A 15,835-nucleotide genomic window follows, 5' to 3' on the forward strand; every position below is an offset into this window, starting at 1 on the left:
GAGAAGATACGTGGACACATGGAGAGAAGAAGACCCAAATGGCAAGAAAATCAGTCCTTGGAGTTCTGTTTTACGCAGGTGTAAAATCTCCACAAAGTACCATAAACCCCATGGGTTAGAGCACAGACAATACCTGGATGATAAGCATGCAGCTTTGCACACCTAGCTCAGAAACTCCCCCGAGTTTGCATGTAATTACAAGGGTTAGAAAGGCAAAAAATATACACACATAAACCCAATTAATCATTTAAATATTTAAAGTCAGATTTTTGTCCTCACTGCTGGATTAGTATATTTCATAACGCCAACAGCAGACAGCCCTGTTTTTTTACTGGGGGTTCATTTTAGAGCATGTTTAAACTAGTCAGATTGAGTGATGCTTCCAGCAACTAATCGCATGTCAAATAAAAGATATTTTATGTAATAAATTACCGCTACAAGTAATTCAAATGTCATTTATCAGTTTTATTATCAGTCAGGCAAAGTCTTGTTTCTCTATATTAATCAAATTCAAGCTTTTTTTAAGCTTTTTTTTTTTTTTTTTTTTTAAGCAGTTTTGACACCTCTTGGCAAAAGTACAAACCGTGGGGAAGGAATCACTCCTCCAGAACAGGGAGGAGAAATAGTAGAGATAATATTAAGCTGAAATACAATGTCTAGAAACTTTAAAAACTGAATTCTTTTCTCTTTCCCCCAAAAGTTACTTAAGGCAAACCCAGCGGTAACAGCTATTTCCAACAAAAGACTTGAATATTAAGTAATACCTACACCATCAGTACAATTTCTGCAAAAGGAAGTATTTAAGAGGTATAAGTTATTTCCTGCAACTTTCAAAATGACACCAGCCTCAGTCGACTACAGCAGGAGTAGGTCAAGCAAATAAAATCAAAAGATGTGTGTAGGGCTTAGTGCTCTGACTCACAAGAGCGGACACCTTACACCGGAGTTGCTGGCAGGATCACCCACTCCTTTCCTGCTGAATGAACTCTTGAGATAGTCCTGAAGCCATCCCAAACTTCTGCACTCCTAACACATTGTTTTAACAAATTTTAAACATGAAGCAGCAACACCTTGGTGTAAGGGGGACAGAGAGAAATTACATTTCACAAGCCACTAGCCACTGCTTTTCAGCACAGCACCTCCTCAACCTTTTCTCTCCCCCCCCACTTTTTTTTTTTCCTCTGCCAACATAATTTTCTCTCTCTAGTCTTGTGGTTTAAAGGTGTCAAAACTAATCAAAAAGCCAATAACCAGAAGAAAAAAAAATCAAACCCAAAACGGTTTAGTCTTCAAGACTTAAACTCCAGCACATTAGATGCTGCTTCACAAGAAACTCAGATGTCTTCTTTAGGAAAAGCAAATGCAGCCAATAATCTCAACACTTCTTTCAGAATAATTTGTTCCCATCCACAAATCAACTTCTAGATTCAACCGTCTACCTATCTCATTAGTCCTTTAGATACACTTTTGAACTTCAAACCTCAAAACATTCTAACGCTAAAGTAATGAATACTCTGTAAGAGCATAATAGATAGACAGGAAAAAGAATATCTGTCTTATACATGACAACGCCTGACAAATCTGTGAAAGAAAAATTGACTTAGTAAACTATCACAGAAACAACTGTCCTGGAGCAGATTTGGACCAATTCAGCAATATTCATTACAATACTAGCATCTGTTCAACAATAACCTACAGCAAACCCAGCACCTGAAAAAAGCACCGAGCCACATCTATAAGGACTCAGATCTGCGCCTCTGCACAGTCTCATCCTTCAGCTCTAGAGAAATTCACATTTTCTTCTTGCAGTTCTGACACCACGGAAAGCATTTAAAAGGAAAACACAGAGATGGATCCATCATTAACAACACCAGTGCTACACCAGTCAAGGCCCAGAATTAAGCACAGATGACATCTAATCAAAACAAATGTTTTGGTTAAACGAATACCACATATATTTAGCTATTAATTCTTTTTATAGATTCATTTAAAGGTTAAATAGAAGGTCTACAAAGAATGGCTGGAGAGGGGAGGAACAATATCTAATCAACCTATTGCCACTGCTTCCCAGATGTTGTGGGTTGCTAAACAAGACTGGCTCACAGGCAAAAGCTTTTGGTTCAAATTACTTAAAAAGCACTAATCAGATCACAAAGCTAGAGCATACGTTTATAATCACAACCCCTAAAAAAGCTCAACTTTGGTGGTATTTTTCTTCACCTTTGGTTTCTGAGCATTACAGAATAATACTTTCACAATTCTCTTTGGAGCTGTTACTAGGAGCTTTAATTTTTAAATATTAGTTAAGATTGTTAGCTAATTACAAGAAATAGAGAGCTAGTGCTTTGAGGAAATCCAAAACAGTAAAAGGGGAAAAAAATGAAAAAGCTGTAAGTGTTAACAAAAATGACAGCATTTTCCAGTCTGAATTGCACACTTCTTTCCTGCCTTACTTGTATTAGTGGAACACTATAAAATAAGAAAAAATTAACTCTTCCAGTATTTTGTTCTGCTAAGAGTTTGCTGAACAAAAAAGGGATGGCACTAACAGGGATCTAACACTTTGATCAGCAGATTTTGCTTTTCTGGCATTTTCTGTGAACTGCAGGAGAGCAGTATTAGCCCGGGAGGAAGAATTCAGTCCTGGGGTTCACCAGTGCACCCAATACAGCTGTAAGAAATATTCCAGTTCTGAACCCAACTCCAACACAAACGTTTTTCTTCCCAAACTGTGGCAAACCAGAGCATTTCAAATCTCGGAGAACAAGCCTAGCATTATTTCTGACAATAGTGAAACTATGTCATAAACTAATAAACACAGCCCTATGTAGACTGTTACATTGGTCCATGTCTGAGCTCAAACTGTTTAGCAACAATATCAAAATCCAATTCTTAATACTTGGCAGGTAAGTGAAGTGCTTTTCAAACTGCCAGGCACACATGTGAGCTGAACAGCTTCTTTTGATGGATTTTTAATGGTGTGTACTTTGGTTTTTATTGTTTGGAGCTTAGATACTTTTTTGCGAGGTTTATTTTAAAATGCAAATATATATGTAAATTTTAAGTCTACACAGATTATGCTGGGACTTTAAAAATTCTCTGGCAGTGTATTTCGTACACAAAATCATACAATCTTATCCACACAGAATTTCTGCTGTCACCCCTTACATTAAGATTGAAGATAGAAATCTTGTTAAAAATAAGCATCACTGTTTATTATTATTTGTAAACAGACAGTATTCTTAAAACTCATTGTGCCAGACACATGGGAAGTCACAGACTAAGTCCTGAAGACATTATATTCTGTTTTGTTGTTTGTGCTGAAAACACACCTCTTTCAATTAACCATTCAACATTAACTGATCCGTTGCTTGGCCAGTTAAGAAAACAAGTCCTTTAACTAAGATGCAAAACCTTGTGATCATGTGCTGCAGACAGTTTAGTGAACAGACTCCATTGCTGTAATACCTAAAGATGTAATAACATTACACTTTTATATCACCTTCTATCCAAGAATTTATCATCTCTATCATACATTAATGATCTAAATATTAGAAAGCCCTATTGATGAAGGGAAGCATGACCCTTAGTTTTAGAAGGGAAGACTGAGTCCTACACTGGCTAAATGCTTTTCCAAGTCCTTACAGCAAGTCATAAGCTAATTTCTATTGACTATAACCCTTCATGCCAAGAGGTGTCATAGGCTAGTATTTATGATGCTTGTTCATAGACCATGATCATTTGTATCAAATTTTCCTTGTGTAATATGGTCTTGTGGCTCCATCGTGTCACAGGTATCAACAGCTACGCAGTACATTCAAAGTAACATTCGGTGTCTGATTCTGACAAAAGTTACGGTATTATTGGAATTGAAACCTAGGATCTGGCACAGAAACGTGTGAAATTTTTGCAGAAATCACTGCAGAAAGCACCGTGACCAGATGTTTTTCAAGGGGTTACTTACTGTACACCATGGGGTGAGCGGGCTGAGCTGGCACCAGCTGTGGAGAAGGACCTGGGGACTGCGGCTCATCGGTGCTGGTGCCCGACTGCTGGAAAGCCAGGTCAATTTCTTCATCTGTCAGGCCTGGGGGAGCAGAGGAAATGAGATCAGTTTAGCACCTTTACCCACTTGATGCACGCATAATTAAATTCTCAAGCCAGGCAGAACCCTTTCAAGCTGCAAAGAATTTTGGCACCGACTTGAGCAGTACTGCCTCCCCAATTTTGGATTCACTGGAATCTCTCCCTCTCTCTTTCTCTGTTGCAATTTAACCTTAAGCGACAGAATATTAGCCTCAACGCTGCTTCCAAATGTGGCTCATTCAATTTCCTTAATTTATCCTTGAGTTTATTGCTGCTTTTGAAGTAGCTTTCTATTGCAATTCTCCATTCTTCCCCCGAAAAAAAGATACCATCAACTGCAAATGTGGCTCATTTTAATCTGTAATGGTGTAAAAAAAAAAAAGAGGGGAAAAAACTAACAATAATGCATGAAAACAGACAGGGAAACAAAAAACTAATTATTGGGTTAGACGACTAATTAGTCTAGATCGTTTCCGAAGACGGGAATAATTTGCTTTATTTTATGACAAATGCAGAAATAAAAAGAAAAAATCAGGACTGACTGTGATTAGTATGAATGGGACACAGAATGCAAGGAGGAAATAAAACTATAACAAAACAGATCAAAACAAGGCCAAGCCCAAACTTTCAGCTTAGCATTGCCCCGGCCTACTGCTGCCTGATTAGATTGCCCTAGGGCAGCCTGTTTTTTATTTCACGCAGAGCTGTAGTCACACTGCACACATGGTACACGTTGGTGCAGTCCCTCCTGCCATCAGGAAATGCCAGGATGACCATCTGTAATTGGCCACAACATATGGAAAGGATTTGGCCAACAAGGGGGAAAAGAAAAGCAGCTAAGGGATTCATGATGACCAGCATCTGTGAAGAAAGAAGCACAGCTGGATTATTTTTTCCAAGAGCAGAAAACATCCTCTAGAAAAAGAATTCGGTACTCAGATGGCAACCATGATGTGGGGCAGGAGAGCTGGGTATTATTTGTCTGTTATTCTCCTGCACAAAAGCAGATTGAAAGCCAGTGGCCCTGCTATGAGGAACATCTGAAGTGATTCTGGACCTTCTACTATACACACAGTGCATATGCAAAAGCATTCAGAGCCTGGAGGTGTGGATATGGATTTAAGGGACAAGATTTAGAAGAGACAGACCACTTGATTCTCATGTGGTTGTTGCAGGGATTGAGCACAGCGAAGAAAATGGTACGAGTGTGACAGCAGTGGGAGCAAACGGAGGAATACTTTCCCTCCAGCACCTCCACTCGAGGTCCATGAAGTACTGCTGGCAGATGAAATTTCTGAACTTCAGCCTTTAAAACACTTAGCTCCTCAACAACACGGGGAGATGCAATATAGAAAATGGCCAGGTTTCTGGGCATATTACCAAAGCTTCAAAAATATTTTTTTTCACAATCTTAAACTTTACTGCGTACTGGGGGTCTAGACAGAATAATCCATAGCACAAACAGTATTGCCAGGAATTAATATACAAGGCTGTCTCAGAACTGTTATTCAATATAACACAGCACTAACACAGTGCTTCTGAGCTTCAGAAGCCTTTATAACTATGAGCATTTTTTCCCCTGTTCTTGTGGGTTAACTACTATTCTGTCCACTGTGCAGTGCTGATACGGATGTGCAGAGGAGTTAGGTGATTTCTCTAACATCACAGAATATTGTCAGCATCAGAAACTGTACCAGAAATCTGAAGTTCCTAATCCCTGGTCCTGCAGTCTGATGAAATCACCCCTTTACTTTTATTTGATGCATGCCTCAAACAGTAAGGAACCCAAACCACACAGAATAGAATGGACTCGCAGTGAAAGTAATAAAAGGCACATGAACGCATCAACTCAGCCTACTGTTCTAGTCACAAAAACAATATTTATGGTGTCTAATCCATGTTAAAAAGAGAAATCCTAATAAGAAAGAAGCGGTTTTAACCAGCTCCTAATTATCCAATATAGGAGAAAGCATAAACAGATGCCAACGCTGCAGATCACTAGCAACTATGGAATTTCATAAAGATGGAGCCAGACACACAAGACAATATCAGCTGCTGGCTGTAAATGTGGCTCCCACTAGAACGGGGGCATTTTGTTCTACTTCCATGCAAAGATAGCAAATCTGAAAATATTTAACATTTGGGAATGTATGGAGGTTATGGAGGATCCTTTACTCATTCTACAAAAAGGGCAGGAAATAATACTCACTGCTTCCCAACCATACTGCCCCCTTCGATTCTCGCCCTACTTGGGAAAAACACTAAAATCTTTCACAAATAAAACACACTTCTAGGATTTTTTCTGGTCTTGCCAACTAGTGACACTCAAATATCACTATTTTTGTTAAAACCTTGCTACACAGTGAAGAAAAAGCCCATGTGAATAATAGAACAATGGGAAACCTTTCACATTTGAGTCCCCAGTATGAAGCCTGTACAAAGTAGAATAAGTAAAAAATGTTATTACCTCCCTGGACTATTCTGCCTCGTGAAGTCGTCTTGTTTGTCGTACTAATGCCATCATAAAATAGAACATCACAACTACCTCCCTTCTTAATTATCACAGAAGACCGGGAGCGCCGTCACCTTGAAACACCTCCTTTTTATTCACCTGAACAAGATGTTTTTAAGGCCCTGTCATCTTGGCCTCCAAGCATCAAGGGAATAATCTCCCGGAGCTGATTCCTTAAGCATACATATGGAGTGAGTCTGCACTGCACCGAGGCATCTGTGGATTCAGAAATATACTCGTCTTCATGGCTGTCATTTCTCACACCCACTAACAAAAATGTAAAAGATATTCTAAGGCTGTCCTTGGGCATTTATAACTAACTCATCAAAATTCCCTTTGGATTTTATTTTTTCAGATTCACCATCTATACACACGTATGCATACGGTCTGAGTGCGTTTTCTATGCCCTAGATTATTCAACCTTGATGTATTAATTGCATGGAAAAGTGAATATTTCTAAACCAGCTCAGAGTCATCTGTTCCAATATCTCATCTTGCTTTATTTTATTACGTATTACATGAAAAATATCCCTGTTCCACTCATTATATTAATCTAGTAGGAAGTTGGTAACCCCAAAATAATACCACTTCCCTTGGATGCAAAAGCAGTGCTATGAAAACTGGAGCTTTGTGTCTAATATAATCCCTTCTCAAATAGGTATGTCAAGAAAATGACCTCAGTTTAACAGAAGAATTGCTCTAAATCCATTTTCTCAACACTTTGGAAAACAAACGTTTTAGTTCTTCTAGAGTTTCAGCAAGATCAAGACCATGCAGAATGCAAAAGGTTAAAAGGAACAATAAAGGAAACTGCCAATTGTAAGTGAATTATATTTGGCTTTGAAAGCTGAGCCACGGCTATATTATAAAAGGCATCTCTTTGCGTTGTTTACCATCACCCTGACTAATGCAGACCTTTTTTTTTGTTTTAAATAATCTCATGCAAATTAGACACACACTTCCTTCCAGTTGATTGCTATCTGCAAGGAATAATCTAACCGCAGAGGGTACTGAGCAAGGACTGAGCTGAGGAGAAGGATGCAAGGAAGCTGTCTTCACAGCCCTACAGAATGCAAACCTATTCCCTTCCCCCAACCATCCATCTCATTTCTCTTCTGTGCCACAGCCTTAGCAAAGAATTAGTCGTAATTTTCACAAAGCCTTAAAATTTCCTTCGCAGGCTTCGGGGTGTTGATTTGAATTACCCAGCACCCACAATTGTTTTGCATTCAAAGGTTCTTGCTGACCCTCTTTTGTGATTGTCACTGCTGCCACTGTTTTCAGGGATCACTCAGCCTCTGTAAATTGTAGTCAAACAGAGAATCGGAGCGAGTCAGGGAATAAAATGGTTTGTCAGAAACATCTCTTGGTGCCTGCACCTTTGTTGTACAAAAACCTCCTTTGCCCAAGAACTTTTAGGACTTGACCAGCTGTTTAAGTCCTTTTACAATATCCACTGCTGTTTGATTTTAGGGCCTCGTGTACATCAAAATATTTTCCTCTTACGACCACTCTGAAGCAGAGTACTGTTATCCGTACCTGCAGATGAGGAAGTGAGACACGCAGATATGAGATGTGCTCCAAGGGCAGAACCAAACCCTGACCCAGTCAGAAACTAAAACTCAGGAGACATGAGCGACAACTCTTTTTCCCATCCACTGAGCGTATCATTTTCTACATTCTATTCTCCCTTGTCTTGCTCAATCCAGTAACTCATGCAACATTTTTCCAAGCTGAAGGCAGCTTTAGTTTTAAGGAGAAAATTTCTGGTTAGGAAGACAGAAAGTATTCTGCCATAACAGAGGAAGGTGGTGGTAAGAATTAAGTTCCTTTTGTGCTTTTCCAGCTTTATTACCGCTCTGACAGCCCGCCCTGGAGCAATCATCACACCTACCCTTTTGCAGAGACAAGCTGGGTGGGTTTTCTGTTGTTCACCCCACACATGCACACCCTTCTTATTCAGAAGAAAACAAACCAGATCTGGACAAGTTTAACTACAACAAACTGTATGGCTGCACCAGGTTTGGGCGGAGAAGCACATGACTAAAAGGAAGACCCACTGTAGACATCCTGAAATGACATTACACTCCTGTTCCTGGAAGCCACGATGTCAACCCTGCTCAGAAAGAACACGGCCACATTTTAAAAGAATCATCATAAAAACCTTCTGGGATCTGATCCAGACTAATGATTCCACCTGTTCAGTCAGCTGCACGCGGTGCTGGGTGACTCGTTTTGTCAAATGTTAATCCTGTGGTCTATTCTGTGCTTAGTTTAACACATTTCAAAAGGGTCAAAAGGTATAGGCTCCTGCTCCATTTTCTTCCACATGTCCATGTTCATCAGGCTCTCACAAGGCCAATCCCAACCTAACCTTCTAATGAAACTGAAGGTCTCAGGAACATCACTGATTTTTAATATTTTTTTTACCCTTCATTTACACTAAGACACTTTATTTGAACGTAAACATCCTACTGCTGCACTTCCAACTCAAACACTGGGGAAAGGAACCCAAACATCAAAGTGAGAATGAGTTGTCTCAATTGTGTGGCAGAAAAATGCAAACATAGAAATCATTTCAAAAGTTACTGAAAGGGCTTTGAATTCTTGCAGCTTTATTCATCTGGGGGACTGCTAATTCTGCAGTTCCAATCTTTAAGAAACATTATACGCTTATTATACTTACATTAAATACATCAGGGTGCCTAGGCAGCATTTAGAACTGATAAAGGTGCTCTAACCTCAGCAACACTGCACTGAAATGAGGAAGGAAAACCCAGCTGACGATACAATGCTAAGAATTACATGGAGCCGACCAGGAGAGAAAAGGTTAAAAACAAAAAAGTATTTTGGCATTACAAATATAAATAAATAAATAAGCCTGGCAGCAGTTTCTCTTCCTGGCCAGGCTTTTTGGAGTCTATAATAAAATGAAGTGTAATGGAGGAGAGGAGGGCAATGTCAGAGGGTGAGGGTTTGGGAGAGAGGTTGTTAAGTATCTCCCTCTCCTCAGCTGTGTTTACTCCATTTACAGGACCCCAGGTGATTGATAGACAAAAGAAAAGCAAGCAGATAGTAACCCCCCTCCGGGAGCATCAGTAAAGAGGATAACTCCCGACATCATCCAGAGCCCCAAACTCTCCTCAGGCCACTTGTAATTAAAAGGACAGAGCAAGATATGCAAACCAGAGAAAAAGTAAAAGAGGAATTTTTTTATTTATTATTAACATTTTGTTGGAACAGTAGAGTGCAATAAGGACTCTCAGAGCCGTTAAAAGTCGTCGGGTGACCTGCAGACCCCTATTTCCCAGAGCCTTGTATAAAATTGAATTTTTTAAACATAAATTACACGTAATGACGACACTGTAAAAACTAACAGTAATGGAAAGCTGTGCTGTATTTCATTAGCCTGTATTATTCCGTGCCACCTGATCCAGCCGGGCCTTGTTTATGAGTTAGTGTGTTAGCAGATGCCGATGGAAGCATTTGCTTCGACCTTGCTCTTCTCATTGGGGCATGAAATTACGACGGCAGCACCTTGATATTACAGCCATAAATACAGTAAACTGCAAATTTAAGCCAACGGCTCCTATTGTCTCCGAACATAAAGCTGATCGGTATTTATTTAAAAGGAGAACGAAAAAAAATATTATATATCACCTTGTTTATGGGTCCAGTCCCCCCCCTCCCCTAATCTGCCTTATTCACTTGGTTAAATACTAAACAAACAAACTAAATCCTCCCTATTTTCTACTGATTAAATATTCTCCTGAAATGAGTATTGTCTTCAGAAAACTGGATCAAAGTATTTCCACTCTGAATAAGAAAGGGCAACCTGCTTGCTGAGCATGTTTTGGAATGGAAAAAACAGGAACAAGTACTACAACTTTTCTTCTCAGTTTTCTATATTTGAGAAGTTCAAAATATACAAAGAAAAAGTTGCTTCTGGTCACTCTTCCGTGTGTGTGTGTAACATGTATGTACACGCACCCAAGAGAGAAATGTTTCCGTCCAGTTGTTGCTTATTTAAAAATATCTCCCTCATTAATACTGTTTCGAATGGAGGAGGAAAGGTACAGAAAAAAAATGCAGTGAGATTAATAGGAGGAAAAAAAAAAGAATGCACAGGACTCCTCTGTGCAACAGAGAGTGGGGAGAATGCCTCATTTTCCTATGGGCATTTAGGGGAAATACCCCCATTCACTGACAACATACCCACTAAAATTTATTAGGGGGAAAAAAATCAAACACAAAGGCAAAAGGACATTGTAATATCACAAAGCATATCACAGCATAAATCACAGCATTATAAGTCAGTGCAAAATGTATTTCACTGGTAGTTTCAAGGCAGGGAAGATACAGTTTCACTTGCAGTAAGAGAGGTCAGGTCTTCCTCTTCTAACGTAGAGAAACCTCTTTGCTCTTTGCCCATATGAAGTATGTTATCTCTGTTCCACACAGGAAAAAAAGGAAGGGATGCCTTATGTAAAAGCTCCCAGTACTACAGTGTGCATTTCAGGGGCAAAGCACCAAGTATGAGGAACAACATGCAGGACAAAATCGCTGGATAATGGGACTCAGACCCAGGACTCTGAAATGCAGAAGTCCTATTAGATGCAGTACTATCACAGCCTTAACAGGATTTGGACGCCTCATTTTTGAATTAATCTACAATAAACCTTCAACTAGCAGACAGCATAATTCAACAGGCACAATTTTTGCTTCACAGAAAGTTCAAACTACAAAAAGGGCAGCCAGCTACATGACTCTAAATCAAAGAGGACATGTCCAGAAGTCCTCAGAAACCTGAACTGCAGGACCAGAAGTTTTGTTACAAAGCCCGGTTAAATTCCTGCGTAACTAGGGCATGCAAAAACACATTGAAACTTCAGTCTTGAGTAGCTTCTTCCAAAAACTTGTCTATTACAGAGCCATTCTAGGAATACCACGATCAGCAAAAAAAGAGAGAAGAAATGAGTCTTTCTGTAACATAAATACAGATCTCTCCTTCTAAAAATAGGGGGAAATTTCCTTCTATCATCATCTACAAGTCTCTTGCCCGCAGCCTTTCCTTTCTATTATCATACAAGCAGAAGAACGGTATCTGATAGAAAGCCTCTTTTGAGTGGGCAATGGTAGAAGATGTCTGCACCTGCCTGTGACACACTAGTGATGAGGAGACAGCACATGGAGCTGAGTTGGAAGCCAATTTTTAACAGGGGAATGCAGGACATCCAATTCAGCCAGCACACGATGTAGGAACACTACGTGGAGAACAAAAACCTCTGCATATTGTAAATGATTTTAAATGAATATCTACCTCAGGGTTTGAAGGCTTTGACGACTCCATGCCAAGATGCCAATTCTGGGGTAATTTATCAGGAATGGAATATTACCAAAGCTCTGTCATTTGTTTAAAAGAAGCCTGCATAGGGCAGAAAATCCAGATAATGGAAGAGACGCTACTCTAGTAACCATAGTGCTGTCATAATTTGTTACCACAACTGACAAACTCCCTAGAAATAAAGCTATGCATTCAGAGAAAACAAACATTAGATACACCAAACAGGTAAGTTTCCAAGCATACCCCAGCCTGTGATCTGCAAATGTTATTCCTGCAGAGAAACAAGTCTCATGGTGATGGTTCCTGATCCTCATTACTGGTATATTATAATACTCCTTAGAGGCTCCAAAAGGCATTCACTGCACCAGGCACTGTGCAGAAACAGAGTAGAAGGCAGCCAGAGCCAAAGCCTCACCAGTTCATGTGAATGAGACAGGCTGGAAGGAAGAACACTGCATGCATAAATGAAGCAACTTAACCACAGTACACAGCAGGTCTATGAAACTCCCCTTCTATTAAATTGAAAAACTGCAACAAAAAAGCATTCTATAAATGTGAAAAGATATGTATTTCTTCTACAGGTTCATTTCCAAAAGTAGAACAGTTTGGAAGACAGCAGTTAACTTCAAAAACCTAGTAACCAGACTTTATTAACAAAACTTACCGCAGATTTTAAAAATAGCAATCTCAGAAAACGTTTGTGCTTCATATACATTTACTTTATGTGAAAGAAAAATATTTTGTTAAACAGCTTGTTGAGCAATAGTAACAAAACGATTGGCCTTTGGCTACTCTTTGATCTGTGATAATATCTTTAGGAGCTTTTTAAGGGGAAAGCAAGAGGTTGTCTTAAATTCGGGAAAGGTAAAACACTGGCAGTATAAGAGGTTTGGTTTTGATCTACCTTCAGAACTCCAATTTTAAACTGTATTTCCAACTCAAATGAAACAACTTGAACTAGCATGTCACAAGAATTCTGGCACTGAAGTAGAAGGAGCCAGCATGGAAGATCTGAAGGCAACCAGACAGCTGCAACACCAACATCTTTGTTATTGCAGCAAATAACCACCAAGCCTTTCAGGGGCACAAACCCATGTATGGCCCCTATTAGATCTGACCTAGAAAACTGGCACTAATGTGAACTAACTCCATATTAGAAGCCACTGGCTAGAACAGAGTGGTGTGAAATTCTAGAAACGGACTTTTTTTTTTCCCCAACTCTGAGTTCAAAAGAAAGTAATTGTGGACAAGAACAGCACATTCAAGCCACCATAAGGAATTCTTTAACCACATTTGACATGATATCCAAAGGATGACCTCATTTTATATACAAGAATGGAAAAATCTGTCCTGATGCACCGTTCACAGTTCTTTATATTACCCTGGAGTTACAGATTGCCCTAAACACCCACTAACAAGTGCATGTGCACATTTCTTACCTTAGACAATACCCATCAGCATACCCTCTACAGACTAAGATGGACTGCAATGTAAGGAGCAACTTGCTTTGATGTTCTTTACTTCCTCTTCTACTGTTAAAACTTTTAGCTTTAGAAAGGAACAGAACAAACCCATTAGTCTAGACTGATCACATGAAAAATCATACAGAGGGTATACTTAAGGAACTTTCAGCTTTTGAAGAAGACACAGAATGGGAACGCTGAATATGCAGCACAACAGAGCTGCTGTGCCCTCTGTCAGAAAGCATTGCTCTAAGGAGCACTGAGAACAGTACCTACAGCTGCACGTTCCTAAGAAAATGGGCAAATATATGGAAGTATGAATGAGAAAATATATGGAAATGTAATGAAACGAGTAGCCAAAAAGAAATGAGTAGCCACGAATGCAGAAATCTAAGTGCTTTTTCGGACAGACATTTTCTTCACAACCTCACAGAGTGACTTTGCTTCTGTAACCCAGTTTCTATGAAGTGGAATCGATGTTAGACACCTAGGAGTCAGGTATCACAGCACTGAGAAGATAAGCACAATTAAGAAAAATACATCTAAGTACTACATATTTGATTATTATGGCACAAACGTTTCAGGTAAATCCGGTTTGCGTTTCCCCCAGAAAGACACAGACACTAGCACACTATTATAAAAAGACATGTCAGCAAGTATTCATTACAGATTATAAATCACCCTCGTTCTTCTTTCTTTTGTTTTAGAGAAATTTTTTTACATGCCATTAAAATATTGTTTGCTGAATGCTACTACAAAGCTAGCCACCTGTAAAATTAAAGGCTGATGCTGCCAATAAGTGTTGAAATACCTTCTGTTTAAAAGGCAAACCTACTTTGTAATTTTTAACACAACTGTATAAATATTTCTCCACCCACCCTTCACAATTTTGTTGGTTACACTGCGTCCATTTAGACAACAACCATCTATGTCATCATACAGGATGTTAATCTTGGGTGGAGAAGAAAGGAACAATAGCAAATGAACTTTTAAGAAACCAAGATTATACATTCAAGCAGGGACCTTCACGATAAAAGAAGAGCGAAGACAAAAAACATTAGGGGACAAGTCAACAAAACAGCAGAATAGTTTCAAAAGCTCATTTTTCATCTTTTGGATTGTTTATTGTTATTTTTTTCTCCCCATGTGCCTTCAGCAGCTCTTCAGAGTTCTGGAGAAAATTAAAGGAGTCTGGATAAAACGCCCAAAGGACAACTAATGCTAACAATACTAAAAATAACGAGGTTAAGTGGTGGAAAAAACTATGGTGACCACACACGGAGAACTGGAGTGGTAAGGTACAAAAGGAGTTTCATCATTGCTCCCTCAGGACATGCACAGAACATACTAACTGCTTCTAGTTCTCTAGGGTTCCGATTACCATGCCAAACACACCTCCAGAGTTTCCTTATTAGTATAATAAAAAGCCTCTACACATTTGGGTTCTATTCCCAGCCTTGCTATTGACCTTGGGTAGGTCACTTAACCTCCATCTGCCTCAGTTTCTACATTTGTAAAACAGGAATAATATTACACAACATCCTTTGTACAATGTTGGAGACTGACAGGACAATTATCATGTACAAAGCATAACTGATGGTTTTGAGAATCTATACATACATTATGTGTATTTGAGCTATGTAAGGCATTTGTAACTTATTCAAGTAACAAGTTTAGACATTTTTTTTTCTGCTTGCAGATCATCTTTGGTAACACTTCTGGATTTCCGCCTCACATCAAACTACGCAAGTACCCGAATTGGTGCATTGCTTCGGCTGGTTGCTAAAACCAGCTGGCATTTCTCTGGTCTCCCTTTGCACAAGCATTGCCCTCAAAATCCAGTTACTGGGGTTGCACGTTCAAAATGGGAATCTCAAAGTACATTTTTTGAAGACTGTTCTCTTCCAGTGTCTCACAAAAGTTCCAGCCCAGGAGTAAAACAGGAGTGGCTACACAGAATTCACACAGAAACTGGAAGGAAGATTAAGAAACATTTGTGGGCATGTTACTGCAATATAATGCAAGTCAGATCAGTAGGTGAGGCAGCTGGAGCAGCTGAAAAGCTTGTGACTAGTATCAGCACATTCTCTATGAGGATACCCGTTGGAGCTCCAGGGTCAGGGGATATCCCCTAAACAAAGGAATCACCTCACAAATAAAAAGAGAGTGAAGAAAAACGGGAAGTTATGTCCTTCTGGGCACTACCTAAGAATGTGTCTCCTCTCCAGAATGCCAAAACGGGAATCAATATCGTTACAAGGAGCTACTCACAGAGTCAGGGTGAGCGATGAAGGGCCAAGGACACACTTTGCAGATCCTCGTCTGTCCATCTAAATCTGCAAACTATGGCCCCAAGGCACAGGATTCAGGCCAGGCCTCACCGGCACTCTGCTGCAGGGGAAGGTGCTGTCTGAGGTGGCATTTAGGGGC

General features: G+C 39.6%; 1 protein-coding gene across 2 annotated transcripts in view; it reads right to left on the reverse strand.

Annotated features, from left to right (window-relative positions):
* PEX14 (peroxisomal biogenesis factor 14) overlaps positions 1-15,835 on the reverse strand; it is a 77,456-nt gene that overhangs the window by 13,925 nt on the left and 47,696 nt on the right. For both annotated transcript variants that reach the window (XM_068658856.1, XM_068658857.1), the window contains one exon: positions 3,965-4,087. In XM_068658856.1, the coding sequence (XP_068514957.1) occupies positions 3,965-4,087 (123 nt within the window). The remainder of the gene's footprint in view (positions 1-3,964; positions 4,088-15,835) is intronic.

This window comes from Anas acuta, chromosome 22, assembly GCF_963932015.1.
Source record: "Anas acuta chromosome 22, bAnaAcu1.1, whole genome shotgun sequence".
NCBI classification, from domain to species: domain Eukaryota; kingdom Metazoa; phylum Chordata; class Aves; order Anseriformes; family Anatidae; genus Anas; species Anas acuta.